At 37.6% G+C, this 23,987-nt stretch overlaps 1 protein-coding gene across 1 annotated transcript in view; it reads right to left on the bottom strand.

Annotated features, from left to right (window-relative positions):
• THSD7A (thrombospondin type 1 domain containing 7A) overlaps window positions 1-23,987 on the bottom strand; it is a 280,474-nt gene that overhangs the window by 90,922 nt on the left and 165,565 nt on the right. The window contains exons 4-7 of the mRNA XM_061996511.1: window positions 17,112-17,360; window positions 15,396-15,577; window positions 9,221-9,376; window positions 4,985-5,188 (exon numbers count right to left, since the gene is read on the bottom strand). Of these exons, the coding sequence (XP_061852495.1) occupies window positions 4,985-5,188; window positions 9,221-9,376; window positions 15,396-15,577; window positions 17,112-17,360 (791 nt within the window). The remainder of the gene's footprint in view (window positions 1-4,984; window positions 5,189-9,220; window positions 9,377-15,395; window positions 15,578-17,111; window positions 17,361-23,987) is intronic.

Raw genomic sequence — 23,987 nt, 5'->3', positions numbered from 1 at the left:
TTCATTAACGACCAACACCACTGTTTTGCTCCCAAGTACTGTACACAGGATACAGCCCACCTGTTTACATTGAGATATACTGAGATATACTGATATCACTGGTGGTATGAATTTTCACTTCGGTCTCAGGAATATCAGACTTGTGTCAGCCGAGTATGTCCAGGTGCCAGACGAGAACTTGGGACACAGAGATACATGAGCACACATCTCTGTCTAGACAACCTCAGGAACAATTTTACTACTTCAAAGAGTTGCAGGAATTTGGATATACACAAAGAGTCTAACTGTTGCCATGGCTCCCTCTTCTAAGCCTAGTCATCTCTCACAGGTGTGAAGCAGATATGGCAATGAGTCCATTCCTTTCCCATGTGGAGCTAACTGTAACCCAACAATTAGTGAGCCTGAACAAGGTCTGTAAGAAATTTGCCCTTCAAAAGTGGGACCTAGAATCATAGAATCATAGAATGGTAGAGGTTGGAAGGGACCTTTAGAGATCATCTAGTCCAACGCCCCTGCAGAAGTAGGATTACCTATATCAGGTCACAGAGGAACGTGTCCAGGTGGGTCTTGAAGACCTCCAAGGAAAGAGACTCCATAACCCCTCTGGGCAGCCTGTGCCAGTGCTCTGTCACCCTCACAGTGAAATAGTTTTTTCCTATGTTTAAATGGAACTTTTTGTGTTCCAGCTTCATCCCATTACCCCTTGTCCTGTTGCTAGCTACTATAGAAAGAAGGGATGTAGGAGACAACTTTCCTACTGTAGATTGAGTCATTAAATAATACAGAAATATTTCTGAAACTATTTTCTTCATAGATTACTATAGGCATAGAGAAATAGACCAAATTCATCTCTTGTAAAATCATGCTTCTGAACTGAGCTAAAGAACTTTATAATAGGTAATACATACATATCTTGGTGTGTGTATGCATGCAAGTATGCCTCATATGTATTACATATATAGAAAGATAAATTAATTACAATTTATTTTGGTTTAAAAAGTAACAATCATTAGCAAAAGTTAATCTGTAGCATGGAACTTCAGCCACAGATCTCTAATTATTAAAATAATGTTTATCATAGAGGAATTCTGATAAGGTTCTGTCCAATCTTGGAATTTCCGCAACCAAAGAGAGGGTATTTTTCACCTAAGGAGCTCCTTTGTAAAATTTCCCAGAAGACTGACTAAGAATATTTATTTTGAAAAGGTTCTTCTACAGTAAAAGGCTGAAGTTTCATTTATATAATGAAATACATCAAAGTTCATTATAGCCTCTGCAATGACAACCTGGGGTACTGGCTGTCATATTTTTTAAAGCCTGAATGAAAATTCTGATTACTGCAACCCACTGTGGAAAGAGAATGACAATCATAGGCCTTGAGCAATAACACAGGAGGATAATCTATTGTTTGCTATTGTCTCAAAGGCAGTAATGACTCTTATCTTTACACTAAATTGAAGAGAGGAGCTAACTTCAATTATAGAAAACAATCTCATGAACACTGCTACTTGATACTAATTGTGAAGTAAAACATCCAAGTAAAGACACATTATCCCAACTAATTATGTATAGAACAATGCAACAGTCCACAGAAAGAGAAGATACTCATCAGTGTTGAGTTTACCTTACATTCAAGCAGCACACTCACTTTACAATGCTTATTCTAAAAATTACAATGGCAGTCTTTTTCATTTATAAAGCCGAAACAAAGGAGAAAGTACATTTTTGTTTTAATATATTTAAGTCTCTTTGATGCAACCTCTCTTAAAAATGCATCTTTTTAAGATTGGCTAATTAATTCATATGAATGAAATGAAAACAAAAAAAAGCTCTTGAAGAGACTTAAGACACTATTGTTAACCAAAGATTAGTTCTGTTTAAGTAACAGCAAAACTAGGTAGTAACGAATGCTTTACACAGTTTCCCTTTACAGTAATTTTTACCTGTAAAACTGTACAAAATTCCCTGTGTGCCATTTAGATAAAAATTAGACACACATGATTATTATACAATATATCCTGTTAATTGAACCACAGTCTTTAACAGTCAGTGTTGTCTTCTCCAAGAAGTGCTCAAAGAATACTGAATATCAGAAATTTCCTATGATGATTAATTTAAAATATGATGTTTAAACACATGTTTAGTAGCATATTCTCAAAACTTAATTTTACTGCAAACTATTTTGAGGCCATGAGACTTGATTAAAAACTTGCCTGACTACAAGGTGCTGCTCTCCTAGATTTTGCAGAGTAGAACTTGGATGGCCACAAAGTGTTTGGTGAAGGATACCAGGGATATTCTGGGCCAGAGTAGGAGGCCATTTCAAGGACTACTTGAGAAGAGGTGATGGTGTGTGATGGTGAGGAGCATTTAAGAGTTGCCTACAGAACTTTCAGTGGGTTGGTGCTGCAGGAGGCAAAGAAAGGAGATGCAAAGAACGGTTAGCTTGGAGTGAGAAACTACTGAGGTTGGTGAGTCTTTACTTCACACTTTGTTTGCTTGTACCATATCATGCTAATCTTTCTCAGGAGTGACCACAGTAAAAGCCACTTGGTATTACTGGTGAAGATGACAGAAGATCATTTACTAAGAGAAGAAAGGAATTTCAAGGAAGAGCTGAGGCAATCCACTACAATATTGTCCTCCTGTACTCAGAACTGGTAAGGCTGCACCTCAAACACTTTTGATTCCCTCGCTAGACGAGAGACACTGACGTTGTGGAGTGTGTCCAGAGATGGGCAAAAAAGCTGGTAAAGGCTCAGGAGAACAAATTTCATGAGAAATCACTGAGGGAACTGGGGTTGTTCGGTCTGGACAAAAAGAGGCTCAAGGAAAATGTTACTGCTCTCCACAACTGCCTGAAAGGAGTGTGGTGGTGGTCAAGATGGGTGTTGGTCTCTTCTTCCAAGTTACAAGTGATAGGAAAAAAAGAAGTGGGGAGTTTTAGACTAGGTATTAGGAAACACATTTTCACTGAAAGGGTTGTCAAGCATTGGAACAGGCTGAGGCACCATCCCTGGACGTATTTAAAAGACATGTAGCTGTGCAGCTTAGGGATACAGTTTAGTGGTGGGCTTGGTACTGTAAGGTTAATGGTTGGACTTAATATTTAAGGTCTTCTGCCACCACAATTCAACGATTCTGTGATTACTCTCCATTATGTTTGCACTCTGTCAAAAGGTATTAAACATATATCTTTGTGGGTGATTGTATTTTTGCAAAACAAAACACAATTGCACTTTAATTTCTATTTTCTTTGAAGCTGTGCCCCCTACCCTTTATAGCCTGATCAGCACATGGCCAAAGTCTGACTTACGACTCCTTCTGAGATAAATAGCTGATGTAGGCCATGTATAATGCCGTATATTTGCAGAAACAGATAATGCCATATAGTTCAGAAAAACAAAGATTAATATCAAGATCAAAAAAGTGAATTACATGTTTTCCAAGGCAATTTGGCCCAAACCAAACCCCATGCAGTGCAGAGCAAGTTCTGTGAGTTTGAAACAGAATAGAAAACACCACATACATAAAAGGTATATCCAAGTTTAGTAGCTCAACTGCATGCTCCAAACGTATTATGATTACAATTAATTACAGTCAATATAAATACAATACTACAATTTAGCAAGAAATTAGGCTAACCAGAGGATAGATGTGAGCAAAAACCACTCCTCGAAACCAAAGGTAAGTCAAACTAGCCAAAATCTAGTAATTTTTTTTTTAAATTACACTTTTTGTTTTATAGATTTTTTTTTGCTAAAAAAGGTTAAAACTCAGAATTTTTTAGAAAACACTTTATGTGTAAAAGCCATTTTTCAAAAATCTGAATGTATATACAAACATTTCTAATAGTTTAGTAACTATTTCTAGTATTTGTTTAGAAACAAAATTTCTAATATTTTCAGTATTGTTGACAATAAACTATTCTACTGAGACAGGAAATTTTTTTAGACAAGGATATAAAATGTAGTAGATTCAATATTGTAATTCTAGGCTAACCTCTTTCTGAGCTGTAAAGCCAGTTACCAGTTCTTTTAGGTTTATGCAGAAAAATAAAACTTACCTTTTAAAATGCTAAAGTTTTCAATTTAAGTCCCAAAACTCAAATACAACCTAAATACCTAAGCATGAAAGCTTAAGATTGAAACCTGTCTATAATCCACATTATTTGTGGCCAATTTAATTACAAAATATTTTGTGCAGCTGTTGAACACTCATCAGAGTTGTCATCTTGCTTAATCCTCTATAGGGAGTTAGAAGTCTCTTACCATAACTACACTGTGGTGAGTACAATTGTTTTAATTTATATGCTGCTCTAGATTATAATATTACTAATGAATAAGGAATATTCTCACAACAGTAATTCATGAACCTTCTGCAGATTGGAGTATTTTGTAAGCAGCTTTTAAATTTGGTTTTTATATGTCACGCAAAACCAGATTTCTCATGCAAAGGGTAACTGAATAATGGTGGGGGTTTTTTTGACCTTTGGAAGAAGCAAGACAGCTTGGACTGTCTAACCAACTCCATAATATACATCAAATCATGTTTTTTTATTAAACACATTATTATTATTATTATTCCAACTAAACCTACTGCAATGTATCTTGTTTTACTTACACTTTATTTGGTTCTGGACTTGGAGAATCAGCTGTGTTGGTGCAATTACATCAGGAAATTCAGTCAAGTCATTGCAGGTATGAGTCTGCCCTACTGAAAAACAATAGCTGTCTTCTATTTACTTTTCCGAGAGTCTCTTCAGGAACCTTTGAAAACCTACAGTATGTAAGTGAAGTAGCTTGATCCTAGAACAACTAGAGAGCCTATCCTGCCTAATCAATACTCAAGGATATTTCTCTATTTCAGACAGCTTGGTCTTAAGGACTGAGAAAGCTGAGAATGACAAAAAACTGCTATCCTTTTGGACTACATTTTAGCATCTTCACTCTAGCTGGTGTGAGCAGTAGAAAAAGCATCTTACCATCACTGTTGATGCAGATGACAACAGGAACTTGCGTCCCAGGGCCACATGGTTTCTCATTGTCAGGAATGCACTCCTCCAACCCTGTAATTCTCCAGTCATAGCAGGAGGGCTCTTCACAAGGGATGGCTTCCAGCAAGTGAGGGCAGTTTCCCGTTCCTCCTGTTGGTTCATTGGTGATGCGTCGTTTCCTTAGTTTAAAGCCTAAAATGTCCATGAAAATACAAAAGGCAGAGTAATTAAATTCTAAAATACAAAGTCTAAATTACACCTGTCTGAACAGTTCTGTTTCTCTTCTGTGTAACAGACATCACTGACACTCATCACAACATTGCATTTTAGATAACTGAGTAGAATAATTCATTAAAGGAAGAGAGGTAAAACCTAACAAGTACATCAAAAGTTTTGAGCTTATTCAGTAAGCTTTGCCTTAAACCTCTATTTTTCCTAGTCACACATACTCCAGGAGGGAGACAGGAGTTGTTTCCTATGCATCACTATTGCTAGATCCATGCCATCTAACAAATCTTGACTAGATTGCTGGGTTGCCGCTTCTCAAGTATGTTGCTGTTTGTTTTTTTTTTTTTACCTCAAGGACCTCCCCAGTCAGCTTATAAACCCTCTCCTCCCCCCCAAAAAATAAAATTAAAAGAAAAGGCTACATTGCCAGAAAAGGCAAGGCACAGAAATAAACCCAAATCCTAGGAAAAAATTATCAGTAATTACCATCACAACATTCTATTGCAAGCATTTACAGATTTCTTTAAGACTACCTAAGATCAATTTGGATTGGAGGAACTCAGGGGCCTTTACACACTGTCACCTGCTAGGTTGAGGTCAGTCTCTAAGAGCAACCCTCTCACTTTCAGGATGGCATGTTGAAAAAAACAGACTGAACCTATAGTCAGAACAATCAAACCAAACTCAAAGGATTGAGAAAGTAGTTTCTAATGTAATAATTTTCTATAGTGTCTGATATATTTGATAATAATATTTTAACTTTGACAAAGGTAACAAATTCTTTGTTTGAAGAGGTGACTTCTAATGAAATTAAAATAAAAAATACTACATTAATTTAAATTTACTTAAATTTACTTTAAAAATACATTTCCATGCATTTCAATTGTTTTTTTCTAAATTGAAGATATTAACCAAATTATGCCTAAAGAGTTTACTGAGACTGTCACAAAACGATGACATAATTTAAAAAAAAAAAAAGAATTCCAGCATCTACAGCAGTAAAGAAGGCATTTTTCAAGTACATCAGCAGCAGAAGGATGGCCGGGGGAATGTGGGCCCACTGCTAAATGCTGAGGGTGCCTTGGTGTCTGAGGACGCAGAAGGCCGAAGCCCAGTCCAGCAAGGATAATGGGATGGCCAGGACAGGATAGGACTTACCCTGTGTGGAAGAGGAAGAGGTTAAAGACTTGTTGGCCAAGCTTAAGGCTCATAAGTCAATGGATCCTGATGGGATGCATCCCAGAGTGCTGAGAGAGCTGGCTGATGTGATTGCTAAGCCTCTCTCTGTCATTTTTGAAAAATCATGGAGGACAGGTGAGGTGCCTGAGGACTGGAGACAGGCCAATGTCACGCCAGTCTTCAAAAAGGGCAGGAAGGACGACCCAGGAAACTACAGGCTGGTCAGCCTCACCTCCATCCCTGGAAAGGTGATGGAACAACTCATCCTGAATGATATCACTGAACACATGAAGGAAAAGATGGTTATCAGGGGAAGTCAACATGGCTTCACCAAGGGGAAATCCTGTTTGACCAACCTGATAGCCTTCTATGAGTGCAGAACCGGCTGCCTAGATGAGGGGAGAGCAGCGGATGTCATCTACTTTAACTTCAGCAAGGCTTTTGACACTGTCTCCCATAACATCCTCATCAGAAAGCTCAAGCAGTGTGGCTTGGATGAGTGGACAGTGAGGTGGATTGAGAGCTGGCTGAATGACAGAGCCCAGAGGGTGGTGATCAACGGCACAGACTGGAGTTGGAGGCCTGTGGCCAGTGGAATTCCACAGGGGTTAGTTCTGGGGCCAGTCCTGTTCAACATCTTCATCAATGACCTGGATGAGGGGACAGAGTGTACCCTCGGCAAGTTGGCTGATGACACCAAACTGGGAGGACTGGCTGATTCCCCAGAAGGCTGTGCTGCCATTCAGTGGGATCTCAACCAGCTTGAGAGTTGGGCAGAGAGGAACCTCATGAGGTTCAACAGGGACAAGTGCAGAGTCCTGCATCTGGGAAGGAACAACCCCATGCACCAGTACAGGCTGGGGGTCGAACTGCTGAAGAGCAGCTCTGCAGAGAGAGACCTGGGAGTCCTGATTGATGATAAGCTAAACATGAGCCATCGATGTGCCCTCGTGGCCAAGAAGGCCAGTGGCATCCTGGGATGCACCAAGAAGAGTGTGGACAGCAGATCGAGGGAGGTTTTTTTTCCCCCCTCTGCTCTGCCCTGGTGAGGCCTCATTTGGAGTCCTATGTTGAGTTCTGGGCTCCCCAGCTCAAGAGGGACAGGGAAGTGCTGGAGAGAGTCCAGCACAGGGCCACCAAGATGATCAGGGGACTGGAACATCTTTCATACAAGGAACGGCTGCAGGAACTGGGGTTGTTTAGTCTGGAAAAGAGGAAACTGAGGGGTGATCTTATTAACATTTATTAATATCTAAAGGGTGGGTATCAGGAGGTTGGGACATCCCTTTTTTCTATTGTAGCTAGTAACAGGACAAGGGGTAATGGGGTGAAGCTGGAACACAAGAAGTTCCACCTAAATAAAAGAAAAAATTATTTTACTCTGAGTGTGACAGAGCAGTGGCACCGGCTGCCCAGAGTGGTTGTGGAGTCTCCTTCCTCGGAGATCTTCAAGACCTGCCTAGACAAGTTCCTATGTGACCTGATCTAGGTGACCCTGCTTCTGTAGGGAGGTTGGACTAGATGATCTCTAAAGGTCCCTTACAACCCCTACCATTCTATGATTGAAATGATCTACAGTAAAGGGCTATTCCTGAACTACATAGAGACTTACTGCTAAAACCAGGAGTGCCTGTACAACTTTTACATCATTCTCTCAGAACAATGCAATTATAAAATAAAAGAATTCTCAGATAAGAGGAAAACATTGGCAGTTAAAAAAAGATTCTTGCTCGTATGTGCAGGAATAAAGACTTTCATAAAATACATCCTAATACATCCTAATATGTTTCCATCAGGCAGGTGTCCAAATCAGTCTCAGAAACTTAAGTATTACCACCAAAAATGGAGCAAATCTTTCAGTGATGGAACAGCAACAGAAACAACAGACTACTCAACAGCTGGATTCAGAGAAGACTTAATCCAACAGGTTTACACACTGAACTGCATTGTCCTTCTTGAACAGATCAAGGTTGGGGCACATTACCGTGAGACAGGAGTGTAAAAATTCCATTATTGCTGCCCCGACTGAAGTGTAGCTAGCAGTATATCAGGAAGAAGCAGCTAAACTAACATGGTAATCAGAGTTGCTTCTTTAAGTGGACATACACTTCTGCTATTTCTTGAGTATTTTCAATCAAGGAACCAAGCTTGTGTTCTCCACTTTTGTCAGATAATCACATTGCAGCAATGACTAGGCCAGTTTTTTCATTTAGAGACAGATGCCTACAGACTTCTTACATGAGGTCCTTGTCACTGTATTCTTGCTTTCGCATTTTGATGTCAGGTTATTATCATCTGTTCTGCATAGAAATAAGCTGTAAAATATGTGAAAACTGAAACCAGCATGTCTAACATCAGTAAAATAATGTCACTCATCAACAGCAAATGGTCTTATCCAGAGCACGCTTTACAGTCTACTAGTGAATTCTTAAGCTGTTCTCAAGCTGTAAATCTTTCAGTGGACACTATGCACCTCAAAGGCTGTTTCTGTCCTGCTTTCAAGTCAGTGCCAGAACTGTGATTTGAACACTTAAACTGTATGCCTTTCAGTTTGAGAAAAAGGTCTGAAATTGGAATTGATCTGTAATAACCCAAATTGACATTGCGAGTGTACTAAACAGACTACATTTTTGCCAGCTTTGGAGGGGCAGTAATGCTAAATATAGTCCTAATTCAAGGACACTTTTTTCATGCTCAGAGGCAGTAGATTCATCCTTTTAGGTACAAAATTCAATATGCTTGCATAGCCAGACATGCCTAGTGACTTCAGAATATGAAATAATCACCCTTAAAAGGCTTCACTGAGTTATTACATACCCTTCTTGGCCTGAGGGTCATCACAGCTTTCATAGGTACATGGTCCCCAGGCTGACCATGCTGAGGTCTCACACTCTGTAGGACAAGGGATATGGCATAGCTGGGAGGTGCTGGGAAGAGGTCCTGTACACAGTCTGCGGTCCACTGGCCTTGAGGCTGTCAAAACAAAGTCAGCACATTTCTCACATGTCACTGGTCATGACCCTCAGTTCTAAGCAGACAGAACCATCCCACATTCAGAAAGGCTGCTATCTCATCATTTTAATCAGATGAGGTGATGGAAAAATGCCCGTCTTGAAAAAATGAAACCAATGTCAGTTTAGTCTCTGCATGAAGAGAGTCAAATTTGATTACGTGGAGTCAGGAAGACTGTAGATATTGCAGCACCCTCTCAAGCCTAGTCCTTTCACTTAACGGATAGATTATGTTACTCTAACAGTTTTCACATTACATTCTGTGTAAATCCATGTCCTGATACTCAGTACATTTTCATTTAAGAAACGAACAAAAGGCTGTATAAATCCCTTTGCTCCTATTTGGTTAGTTAATATTTAAAGATTATTTTTAAACTATAATCTGAAACAGTGTTAAAATTATGACAAATCTGGATGTTTCTTTTACTCTAAATATCTACATGTGTACACTCAGCAACAAGACTTGTGAAGTAGCATCTTTACTTTCAGAAAGTCTCTGTTTTATATACAGGGTTTGGATATAATATATAGACATAACATATTTAAAACAATAAAACTCTGTACAAGGCAATTGATTTTTTCATTAAAGTATTATTAAGCTGTAAAGACACATGTGAAGGCAGATTACTCTGCTCTTTAAGGATCATTAATCCCCAAAACAGGCCAAAAGCACCCTGCTCTTTCCATACTTTATTTTTTTGAATTCTCAAATTACACAACAAACAGAACAAGCCTATAAGGTGCCAGAGTAAGACAGAGAACTCGAAACCAAAAAAAGTATCATTTCATTACAAGCAGGATTATAATTCTCTTTACTAATATAAGACTTGACAAAATATTATACTAAACAGGTAATATCTGCAGGAAGTGACATCCGCCGTATTCATTCACTTTGGCTGACTGAAAAATATGCAATTTCTTAACTTCACACTTTCACCCTACTCTTTCAGCACTGTTTCCACAGAAAAGTTACCTCCTTAATTTTATGACAACACTACAAATAATTTCTCCTGATTAAAAATATTCTGAAATCAGTTCAGAATATAACAATATCCTTCTAAGAGGTGATATTAATAATAACAACAGGTACAATGTCAAATATCAGGTTGTTGAAGTATGGTCTTATCTGTAGAGATGCGTGTGTCTTTCTATTCAGAGTTCCCAATTACAGAAAAAGTATTCAATTCTCACTTTTAAAGAGGAAAAGGGAATACAAAAAACATCATCCTCTTCTGGTTTCCCATGTTGTCTCCTTTGGCTCAGTTTTACACTGTGATGCTTCATATAATGAAGGCCTGGAGATGGCTAATCACAGAATCACAGAATCTCAAGGGCTGGAAGGGACCTCGAAAGATCATCTAGTACAACCCCCCTGCCATTCACCATTACTCCCTCCAGCTCACCAATCTCTTCACACAAAACAACACAATAACAAATATTCCAACATTTGTGTAATGCTATGTTGGACTTAAATTTTATGACACAACTTTGAATGTTACAATGTTTGACATGTGCACCTAACATGCATGATAATCAACATAATATGCATGTCTTGTGTAGAACATGGATATAAATAAACATAATTTGCCAGTAATTGAATTTGTATTAAATAGTTTCTAATAATAAAAAGAAAACCAGTAATTGCTAACTGTACTTTCCTAACCTTGGTTTAATTGGGGAATTGCTCAAGTGAGACAGTTGAAATTAAGAGTCAATTATGCCCCTGAGACATAGCCTTGCTTCAGTGAACAGAGGAAGGCCCCTCTTCATCTCCGGCCTGTATCAGGATAAAGCACTTCACCACCACACTAGTTCATAGGAAGTTACTCAGAAAAAAAAGCAAAGACTTTTCATCAGGAAGCTTTAAATAGCAGATTTTCATATCACAGACATTCCATGTCTCAAACAGATTATTTGAAGGGTCTATCTACAGAGATACTACTGTGCTACTGCTGCAATCCATTTGGCTTCAAGCTACATTTGTGATAGTCCTGAAATTCTAAAATATAAGGAATTGTGACTGGCTTCAAAGAGGGTGACTTAAGTAACAAGAACACTACTTCATTTTTCTGGAGGAATCTGTCCCATAAGAACTCTAGGTCTTGTCAGCAAACGTTAAATATACTTATCATGAAAACACTTACTGAAAATATCTGTCTTTTCCATTACTCACATTAGAGTGTAGGGGAAGAAAAGAAGTGCTTTCAGGACAAGTAAGTGGTATTGATAAATCTCTCAATACACCAAAATGATTTTGAAATGCTGTTCTTAGAACGCAAGTGATATGCAAATACCTGCAATCAGACCTGTTATAAAATGCTTTTAAAACAAAAGACTTCAACAGCAGGAGAGATAAGTTATATTCCAGATTATGAAAAAAATATTTTCATCTTTGAACACTCAGGGTGTATTTCACCCAAGACTACTCAAAAGTCTTTATTTGGAATGACAGTAAAATAAGAAAACTTAGCCTTGCATGGGTAATTAATGCTCTCATTAATTCAAATTGATTTCTTCCAGCATCATAAAAGCATATACGATTTTAGCTCTTGCTGCTTATGGTTTAGCAAAGACACTTTGAGAGAAGATGATGTTGGATGGAGAAATTTGCAGTTTAAAATCTTGTCTAATCTCTGTTCTTTCATATTCTCTTGTGGCAGCAATATCCTTGCATCCTTGGCAGTGATGCTGAATTCTGATTAGACTGTGCATAATACCACAAGCTCTGTGTGAAAATTGGCCAAATTTTGAGCCAAAACCAGAAAGAAAAGTGAATGCATCCTGATAATCTCTTTCTCTTTTAGTCTAGCTAAAAAATTAGACTTAGTTTGGAATGAGTTTCATGTTTGAGGTAGTGATCTAAAAACTAAAATGAGATTCAAACATCCTGTCCTCAAATAATCTACTATATCAGGAAATTTTACGTAGTATAAACTTGTAAGACTCCTCCCCAAATAACAGCATTTTTAAAAGAATTAACAGGAAAATAACCCCTGCAGTTCTTTTCTTAAGCATTTACTACATTTATCGAGGTCTCAACCTTCTCATTTTTCTCTATGAGTCCTCAACAGACTAGTGCTCAGTAATAACAAAGCTAGCAAAGAGAGTGAATTTGTATATAGCTGCATCAGCATAAGCAAACACAACTTCATATTCCTCCTCTGGTCATTTCTCACACCAGTTTCACACAAACAACAGAAGGAAATATCTGTAAGTGCTCTCAAAAAAAAAAAAAAAAGAAAAACCACCAAAAAAAAGCAAGAAAAACCCAAGCCCAAAACACATTATGACCAATAATGAAAGAATATATATAATTCTCCCATTTTCTACAATGTTGAATGCTGTCATCCAATGACAGCAGATAATTCAGGACCTGATCATTTTAGCAACTGCACAACTCCACACATGTAAGCAGTTCCTTCGTGTTTAACAGAGCAACAAGTATGTGTTTGCAGATGTAGAATAAATTTAGCTGAGGAAGAAACCTTGTTCCCATCATCATTCTGCATCAAGGGTTTTAATCTACCACACATCTACCTCATAGGCTTACCATGAGAGAAACTTGATGACTAAGCCAGCTAAATTGGTGAACAGAGATGAAACAATTTAAGTCAGTGGCAAGTAAATAGAACAGCAATAGCCTCCAGGAATCTTGATTGTCAGCTATCTAATTACTACACTCAATACTCTGTCTTCTTCCTCAAGTCTAAAGGTATGAATTCCGATAGGAGCTAACAGAGATCAACAGACCATGAAAGATTCTTGTTCAGCCCTAACTAGGCTCTTTAAAATCTACAGAAGAAACTGGAAATAGCAACTGTGATAAACACAACAAAGCACTTCTCAAAGCTCAGAATCAAGAGGAAAATCAGCCCGTTGCTAAAAATGATTCAGGCAGGAGTGAAGCAAGGCACTGTTCTAGCATCCTAGCTGGCTCATGAACTTCATTAGCTTAACTTTAGGCCTGTCACTTTCAAACTCATCTCAAACTTCTTGAGAATGTACACATCCCTTAAACTATATGAGCTATATAAACATATTAATTACACACATATAGCCAATATAGAACTCCCAAAAGGGATGTTGCCTCCTTTGCATGCTTTTGATCAAAAGGTCAGGTCAGAGGCCTTAATTTACCTACCTGTTATTTCAAAAGTGATCGATAGCAGAGGTGCAGTACTAGCCTTCGACTTGCTCTGTGACTGACTTTCTGAAATAACAGGGAAACGCCATCGTGAGTATAAGTGAACGGAGGTCTTCAAACCAGCCTTATTGAGACAGCATTCACTACAATCAACAGCAAACTACACTGAAACGAAGGCGTTTCCCATAGCTAACACTCCATCCTCCAACTACTCAGTTTTCAAATGGCTTTGTTTTTAGGGGCACTTATTTTTTTGTTCCTAGAAGGGCCTGGAGAGAAGCTCTTGCCCACACCAAATCTGAGCTGAGAGGCGAGAAAGAGGGAGGATGAGTGGAGAAGCAGCACTTCTGAAAATCTGAGCTCTAATATGGAAATATCCCACAGTCCCTTTTTAAACTAAAACCCACTTCACCCCTAGTCTGAGCCCTTGAAAAACTGTTCTTATGTTTATGCATCTGAAGACTAGTTACATTCTAATCAGCTTTCTGGGGCCTTCAGAGATTACCTCCTGATGGGCTCCATATATTCCTGTCATAGTCTGATAACGGCAGATTTCACACCCACATAAGCCAGCGAGACTTCACAGCCTACCAAAATCCTAATCATCATTCTGAACAGTAAGCTGCCACTGATTTTATTGTTACTTCTCCTTTGCTGGGAGGTTTTACTCTTTTACTCTAAGGCAGGGGTATCTAAATTTTGTTCAGTAAAGGCGATTTAGTAAAAGCCCTTGGGCAGAAGATGATTTGCATTAAATGAAGAGGTTTGAAAGCTGTTTCTTTAATAAATACAGATGTAAGGCCCACAGAGCACACAAGTCATACCCTACTGATCCAAGTAGTCACGCTGAAATGGATGTTGGCATTAATATTCCCCACAAACTCCACCTCTACTTTTAACTGACAGTACTTTTAACTGACAGCAGAAACCTCACTAGCCTGTTGTTTGGTCAGCTCTGGTTTAAGTGTATTACACATGACTTGTATAATGATATCGCTTTTCCTGAAATATGTCTCTTGTTTGGGCTGTTTGGTTTTTTAGTAAGAAATTGTATCCATATGAAACGGCTACAGAAGAGGATAAAATTAACAAGCTAAATGCATTTAGATTAATTCACTAATTTCTAAATCTGCAGCACTGCATTAGTATGCAGAGGTAGATGCAACAAAATACTCGTGTTGTTTTTAAGTATGCATACAACCAAAATAATTAAAGATTGTTTTGTCCTAAGGTGTTCTCTCTTTTCTTAAGAAGCTGTACAGGCTGTAACAGGAACAAGGAATAATCTCTTCCCACTTTCAGTTAGAGAAACAAACCTCTGAAATTATATTGGCTTGAAGTCCTGAAAACTTCATAAGAACTTGACCAAACCAAGAAAGAAGGATTTTTTTTTTTTAAGTAATAAATTCCCAGAGAATAAGATCTCGTATATTTTTACATATTTCTATGTTGAGATTACGTACTGGATTTGACATATTCCATCTGCAAATCAAGCCACACCATCGTCATCCAGCTGAAGGACACAGGAAATTTATAGTAGAGGAAGGAACCGGATCTAAGATTTCTGACCTATCTTCTCAAGGACTTTCTTATTGAAACAACCTTTACATATGCCAATATTTCTCAATATATATTAATAAATAGTAATTTGGAACTAGGAACCAATATCTGCAGCACAGAGAATGAAATTTCTGCTACTGCAATGAAGTATTTTCACCTAGAAAATAAAACTAACCTTCAAGGTAAAAAGGGACTCATGACAGAAGACTATAGCTGTCAAGGAGCTCTGGAATGCCTTAATTTCACACTAGTTCAATTGTAAGTGAATGAAATTTACCTTCTTTTTCCTTGCGAGTATTTAAATAGGACAAGAGATTTTCATTGGCTTGCACACAGTACATTTCCCGGGTTTGAATGCCACCTCCACACAGCGCTGTCTGATTTCCTCGCCTCTTGTCCTGTTGGCTGAGGAGAGGATCGACACGGCATTCTGTCCACTCTGTCGTCCGCCAACCATACCTGGATCAAATGTGGTTAACTGGGTAATTAGAAATCATGAAGCTTTTTTCACACAGCATTAAGTTATACAAGGTGAAACAACTTAACAGCTTTATTCTTTTTTCTAAAAGGCCTGAGCCTCACAATTTCTTGTACACACAGATGCATTAAATCTGATATTTTACGTAGGAGGAAATTTTTCCTCTGTTATTTCACTTTTGAGATCATTACTTTTGAGAAATATCTTTTCTGTACAATTTCTGAAACATACTACAAAAATATTTTATTAGAGGGAAGAAAAACTTGACATAGAGATATATCGTCTATGTTCAGATAGGCTAACTTTCCAGACTGTGACTCTCAGCATTTGTTTAAAGCTAGATAATTTACATGAATCAAAGCAAAAATACCAAAGAAATGTGCATGCTGAGAAATATAAGAGTTTGAAAAGGAGAGGGGAAAAAACCCACAATAAACAACCCACCAAAACAAACTAAAAAGTCTCTTGTTCATTTTTGATAAGAGACAGAAGTTTCTCCTGTATATCAAGGTAAAACTATATTTGTTTTTTTTTTTCATTATTACCTCAAAAAAAGCTTTCACTGAGTTCCTTTTCCATTGTTAAGAGGAAGATGACTCTGCACTACAGAAGCATCCCTGCTAGGTACTGAGGAATGACGAGAAGCTGTGAGCTTTCTAATCAGTGAATGCACAGGAAAGATCTGTGACTCCAAGTTAAAACCCCAATCAGGATTATGAACTGCAAGAAATGCCACAGAATTCTCTACTCAACAACTACTTTAAGCCTAAATCGAGCAAACAGTTTCAGCTCTTAAATTAAAAATATGTACAGTAGTCAAAGATGCGTAACATCAAATGACATTTCCCCAGACTCTTTTCTCAGTCTGATAACGAAAAAGCACAGTTGGGACTTTAATATTAATCTTGATTAGTCGATAAGGATTACAACAATCTCTTGAATTGTGAAGTGTTTGCTGTCATTTCTCCTGAAATTTAAGCAGGCTAATTTATTTACTGTTACTGTCACTCCCTCCCACTTTCCATTTGGGGCTCCAATCTGCCTTTGTAGTGTTGAATATGAGTCTCATTAAAAACGTCTGTTTCCGAAATAGATTTTTATTGCTTTTTGTATATTCAGCATTTTGTTTGCAAACAGAAAAAAAATTTTAGAAAACAAGGATTCTGGTGGGGAAAAAAAAAATATAAGATCAATGACAAATTAATACAATTAATTTTTTATGGTCATGACTGAGCCTGCATATGTGAAACTGTTCTCTTTAAATGTTGACACTAAAGAAAAAATATATATTTGTTATTTTTCCTGTGTTTAGAGTAAGAAGTAATTTCACTGTAATAGGAGCTATTTGCAGACTTCAGGCTTTTAAGATCAGCACTGAATAAGCAAAAGATAAATTATAAAATAAAACCTATTTTTTCACTAATAATCATTTGGTTGATATTTCACCATCAGCCCTGTATGCTTAATTTAAAGTCTTCATTTTAGCATAGAGAGAACTGAAATTAATCAACTTACGTAATGCACGGTGCCACACCATCTCCCTGAGAAACACACTGCTCTGTTTCTTCTAATTGTGGGCATTCACTTTCACTGCCAACAGGGAGCTGTTTAATGGTCCGTGATCTTGTACGATTCCCTTTAGGGGTTGTCATGTCAAAACAGGTTTTGGAGCAGGGGGTCCATTCTGACCACTCTGACACCTGGCACTCCTTCGTGATCACACAGGACTGGAACGTGATGGGCAACTTCTCTTGTTTACAGAAGCTGCAATAAGAGAGGCGTTACAATTTTCAGCACCCATATTCACACACATTCACAGACAGTCATGAACTGTTACACAAAAGTGACATCAATTTCAGTATACAAAGCCAGTAAATATTTATAAAGCAGTTAACTTATAGTCCACATGTACTCAAATTCAAAATCTCAGACAAAAGGGTTTTTTGGTTAAGGTGACTCAAACCAGAAACAGAAGGTTTGGGATACTTAGAATTACCCAGTGTTATCTGTGATGAAAATTAAAATATAAATCTTTGTACATAGATAGAAGTACAAAGGAGAAAAGAAATCAATTTCTCACACCTTTAGGTATGCTCAGTTATTTTTCTTGGAAGGAAAGGAAGTAAAGGATCAATAACAGAGAGGACTATACAATATTTTTTAAGAGAATCAAGTCCTCGATGTCATCTTCTCCTTTCTGGACAAAAAATTGTTTAAAAATGCAATATCAAACGTATTAGATACTTGGTCACTAATAATTTGTTTTGTTAACAGCTGGCTTGTTGCACAGTGGTGTCTCATGGTCTAAAAGAACGATCTCTTTCTGAAAATAGAGTCTTCTCTGTTACAGCCTTAATTTCCCTGTTCCTTATGAAGGCAATCATTTCATTTCCATTCTCCATTTGATTGCTTTATTCACACAGTTTGTCAGCAAGATTTTCTCCCTCTAAAGGCCTCTGTATTTTTAAATGTTATAGTCTAACCAGAAACCAATATTTCTGCTTTAAAGCTTGATTCACAATAGGAAAATGAGCAATAGAGAATCTAAACTACTACTGAGCTGATCAAAACTTTAACTCCTTAATTATAATTATAACATAATATATTTATCATGTCTGTTTTGGAATAAAATTATGGCTTCTGGAGTAAACAGAGAGGAAAAAGATTTATTGACACTGCAGATGGTGCAATAAAACACTGTTCAGTACCAATCCTATAAACAACACAACAAAGGTTCAGTTTTTTCCTTTTAATAGAATATAAAATAATACAGATCAATGAACATTTAATAAAAGTTTATTGGTATACAAAATTTCACCCTATCCATATATCCAACATCACGCTGAACTGCTATTAACAAAATTTTGTTATACTAAAACTAGGGGTACTTGATGAGACTAACAGATTTTAAAACATAATAAATGAAAGTACATCTATAAAAAAGAAGCGGAGCAATTCTGCATTTTCCTAACAGAAGACTCTCTTTATGGAGAAAGACAGTGGTCAGCATGTTCAGAAAGATGTTGGATGAATTTGTGAGCAACAGGTCCATATATGAATACTAAAGCAACTATGCAGTGACAGAGTAGCCAACATCCCTAATATATAGACTTTGGATACTGGAGAAATATAAAGGGAATGGACTGCAAAAGGCAGCCAGGTCTCATGTGCTTGGACTTTAAACAGCATTTCCCTTTACCACTGCCGGGGACAATAGACTACAGATATTGATGGGCTTGACAGACCATAGGAGATTACTCAGTAGGAGACTTCTGTTTTTATGATGTGAAAGGTGGTGGTGGTGAGGAAACCCTTACACATGACAGACAACTTATTCTGCTTAAGGAGAGAAACTATACCATTTGGGGTGAAAGATGGAGCTTTTGAGAAAATTGTTCTTTAATAGTGGACTTTTTCACCTTAATGTAGCCCCATCTGGCATAGGAATACAATACTGTCAAATTCAATATAACAGTTTCTGTACCTTTGACAAAACATATAGACTCATTTACCCCACAAAGACGCACATTTTAATGACTAAAGAAAAGATCTATTCCTGATGGTGTAGTGGGTCATGAACTCTAAATGTCTCCCTGTCTGTGACTGTTTGAGATTCCTACATAGCTTTATGAAGAGATTTTTTCCTTTCCTGATAAGCAAAATCTCCACCACAACATGAAGGGTTCTTTAGGATGACTGATGCATAGGAGAAATGAGCTCTAGAACCACAATCAAGCTCAAAACTAATGCACTTAAATTTTTTTTTAAAAAATAGTGACTAATCCTACTTTTTATTTATGACCCTTAACAGAGGTACAGCAATAGAGATAAAGTAAGCCTCACTTCAAATATTTACTTCTAATATTAATCAATTTCAAACTAAATATAAAACAATTAAGTCCTTAGGTTCTTGTGACCAAAACATAAATACTACTACGGAGATAAACATGAGGCAAAGTAAGTCATTCATGTATTCCTTGCTTGCTTATTAAAATCCTGTACCATTTGCAGTATTATGTAATGTCTGACAAGTAACTTATATGGCTGTAAGTCACGAGCAAACAATCTCTTTACTGTTATGCATACTGTCATATTATTTTTCTGAGTGCAAGGACAGTTACAATTAGCAAAAGAATGTCAGAGAAGCAAAACAGCTGATGTTTCCTCTAAAAGGAAAAAAAAAAGCAATTGTTTTTATTTGAACAACTGTGAGACTTGATTGCAAATGGCGTTTTTTCTTCATGTTGTGGGCAGCAAGAGATCACGTATTCCATTCTAGATCAAGCAGGGACTAGGGAAGCATCACATTTAAACTCTCAGTACCACAAATATTTCTAAACTAAACTGATTGATAATAAACTAAATATGAGCCAGCAATGTGGCCTCGTGGCCACAAAGGCCAATGACACCTTGGGATGCATCAAGAAGACTGTGGCCAGCAGGTCAAGGGAGGTTCTTCTCCCTCTCTACTCTGCCCTGGCGAGGCCTCATCTGGAGTCCTGTGTCCAGTTCTGGGCTCCTCAGCTCAAGAGGGACGGAGAACTTCTGGAGGGAGTCCAGCACAGGGCCACCAAGATGATCAGGGGTATAGAACATCTTTCATATAAGGAAAGACTGTGGGAACTGGGACTATTTAGTCTGGAAAAGAGGAGATTGAGGCTGATCTTATTAACATTTATAAATATCTAAAGGGTGGGTGTCAGGAGGTTGGGACATCCCTTTTTTCTATAGTAGCTAGCAACAGGGCAAGGGGTAATGGGATGAAGCTGGAACACAAAAAGTTCCACTTAAACATAAGAAAAAACTATTTCACCGTCAGAGTGACGGAGCCCTGGCACAGGCTGCCCAGGGGGTTTTGGAGTCTCATTCCTTGGAGGTCTTCAAGGCCTGCCTGGACATGTTCCTATGAGACCTGATCTAGGTGAACCTGCTTCTGCAGGGGGCTTGGACTAGATGATCTCTAAAGGTCCCTTCCAACCCCTACCATTATATGATTCTATGAAACAAAACTTAGTTAAAACTCTTTAGTTAAGGAAATTATTATTAAAGTGCTTCAATCTCTTTGAGGGTAAAGTCATTTCCTGAACAGATTACAATTCCTTTTCCTCATTACCACCTTTATCTGTCTCAACTGCATGTATAATTATTACCTGCAAGGAAACTAATCTACACTTAATGTAATCTTGTATCTCTAGATATCATCCCTTCCCAGAAAACTTGGGAACAGTGAATCTGATGTTCCAAAGTCCCCTCTCACTTTTCAGAGATGTTTTTTATTCTTTTTTTTTTTTTTAACTCTTGACACCTTTTTAACATTTTAATATTTTCACTTTATCTTTCCAGAAGAAAGTGATGTCTCACATACCTTTCAGTGTAGATGACTCTAAACAGTTATTCACAATTCAACTTACTAAGATCGTATGGTATAAAAATGCTAACTCTAAATGATACACGTGCCATTTAAAAAGTTCAGCATGTGTAATACATATTAGCCGAGAAGGCTGGTCACATTTCCTTTACACATCTGACCCAAGAAACTGCATAGATTGACTCTTAATCAAAACCTGAGAATGTCTCTGTTACACAAAATAGTGTAACAGATTTGAATAGTGTTACAGATTTATCTCCACAAATAATTTACAGAAAAGCTTTGTTGGCATTCATGCATCTGATTTAGTTACCCAAAGCTGGGTAAATCTTCTCACAGGAGAAAAAGCAAATGGGAAGGTAGAAGATCAGAAGATAAAAACAGACAGTAAAGATTCATTTATAATACCATCCAAACCACCAGAACTTCTGCATCAAGCATCTCCATGCTCTGTACTACTTTCAGTAACGTCTAAGCATAAACTATATGCAAAGTTAGTAATTCAAAAAGTGCAGGGAGCACACTAAGTCCTCACTACCAACCAATCCAGTTCTGTCCTGGTAATTGCTTGGAAAGCTCAAAGAAAAGTTCTTGAGTTGCATTAAAATGCTGTTGTAAGTCAACAGAACAGACTGGATACAAGATAGTGCAAGCGTAACATGTAAAGCTTGCAGGAACTTGCTCTCAATCCAATGAATACATTCAAAGGACAGCGTGCTAAGTGTCTGTCTTTTGGAAGGGAAAAAGGCATTATACAATGTCAGGCTGTGGTTTGAGAAAGTACTACTTCAGACAGCAGATTTAGTAACTATAAGCACATAGATCACATAGCAGAAAGTGAAGGCAATTCCAAGAAAAACAAAACATCACAGGGGATGAAAGAGCCCTATTGCTATTAAGGCAACATCAAACCTATTTCTGACCTCAAAGACTTAGATTAGACAAAGGAACTAAAAAAAACACAGTGGTGGTTCAAAGGGCAAAGTACTGAACATAATTACTGCTCAACCGCTTTTGTAGATGTGTGGTCAGGAATTGGTGTCTACTCACGTTTCATATCCCCATTTTTGCTTACAGCAATAAATAAAAACTAAATAATGGTTTGTATAGGAAGGTTCCCCCTGGGGATTTCTAAGTAATTTATGGGATAATTAAGGCTATGGACATATAGAGAATGAAGCTTGAAGTATAAGCCTGGAGCAAATTGCACCATAGTACCTGTGTAGAAACGAGCAAGCTGTGCAGTTCAAAGAAGTCTCTTCATTGGAATAGAAGCTTTTTTAAAAGTGTAATAAAATTAGTCAAGATGTAACACGATTCTTTGTGAGGCATGCTAAGAGAGTGAGTCATGCTTTTACAATTTTTAAAAACCAGGACAACTTGATTTTATATGCCAATGACATATTTCAATGTCTGTTATCTCAGTCTCAAAATTTTTCTTTTAAACCAAAAGTCATAGAAGAGATCATTGACATTTATTCCTGTATATATTCAACTGAGAAAACATTCCTTTTTTTCCTTCTTATTTTTTCCAACAAAGCCATGCATATTGCACACATAAAGCCAAATCCATGGTAACGCATGATCATAGGATTGATTTCTACATTTATGCACAATGACTAGGAAAAATAAATGGGTTTTAAGTAAGGCGGTAGGACTCATTTTACTCCAAGAGGTGTGCATGAATATGGTTGAGTGGTTCTAACTAAATAATCCAAGCAGTTTGACACTTGCTTTGCCAGTAGCAAGTGGAGGGGTGTCATGGTTTAGCAAGGAGCAGCTTCTGCTTGGTAACAGGGGGAGTGGGTTGCAGTGAAGACCTGGTAAAGAGAGACTTCCACAAGCTCCCTCTTCAGTTGTCTTTCTGCTAGGTCCAAAGGTTCTCTTTCACTCAGTCTTCTTTTATTTGAATATATTTATATGCTGCAGTTACAGATACTTCCTACTGCAAGTGCAACTTTGAGATGTAAAACTGGCCTGGATTTGAAGGCTGTTCAAAATTAATTCTGGGGACACTCTCAAAATACCTGCACGTTACTGTATCTGGACAATCTATAAGTTAAAGGAAATGTGAGTCCCTATATCCAAGATATCATTCTGAAGATCAGTTTGGTGTTTTTCCCAATACAGTTTCTATTCACGTTCAAATGCAACAGAGCTTCGATGTGAGGTTTGCACTTTAAATCTGGAATTGTAGAGCAGATAACATGTCCTTTACAATAAATTCAATTAATTCATCCAGTGCTGCAATTTACGGGTTTTACTTATAATGTAAAGTAATAGAGTGCAACTGACAAGGTTAATGCATGTCAAGTAGTCTCTTCAATAATTTTTTGTTTACATTACTTTACCAAATTGTTCCCATTCTTTCACCATTATCAACATTTAACATTGTTTTTCTTTAATGAAATTTTCACAGCTATTATTTTCACTCACTTTATATGTTCTCCTGAAATTATGACATACTTATTTTTTCTCTAGCTCATTTCCTATTTGATTGCATACAGAAATTTCCATTGTTCTGAAATTAATAACATAGCTATAGTTCAGGAAGGAGACTGATGCCAACATAAAATTTCAGCCCTTCAAAAGAAACAAAAACCACAGGTTAGAGCTGAACTGAAAAGGACTTCAGTGTAATTTTACCTGTAAACTGAAAACTGATCTTTCAAGCCTGGATTGGTATTCGATGTGATACTGGATTATGTCCACAGACTCTTTGCTGCTGTGTCTCTGAAGTTCCCTGTAGGTGGACCCACAGGTCTGCCCAGGCTGCTTCAGTCCTGGCATAGTGGACTTACCCTCAAGCCCTGGTGTGGAAAGCAAACACTTCTATATCTTACCGTCCTTAGGAGAGAGCTCAGTGAAGTAGGCATTGTTAAGAGACACTCAACAGACATCTACTGTTAGACATCACACAAAATAATAGAGAGAAACGTTGTTCTGCCTAGCCTTGCGTGTCTTCTGCTATATAGTATCACAGGGATCAGATATCCCATGCCCTTTGTGATCAGGAAGAGCTG

This window comes from Colius striatus, chromosome 5 (assembly GCF_028858725.1).
Source record: "Colius striatus isolate bColStr4 chromosome 5, bColStr4.1.hap1, whole genome shotgun sequence".
NCBI classification, from domain to species: Eukaryota; Metazoa; Chordata; class Aves; order Coliiformes; family Coliidae; genus Colius; species Colius striatus.
The sequence above is the reverse complement of the archived record's forward strand: the minus strand, read 5'-3'. Positions and strand labels throughout refer to the sequence as shown.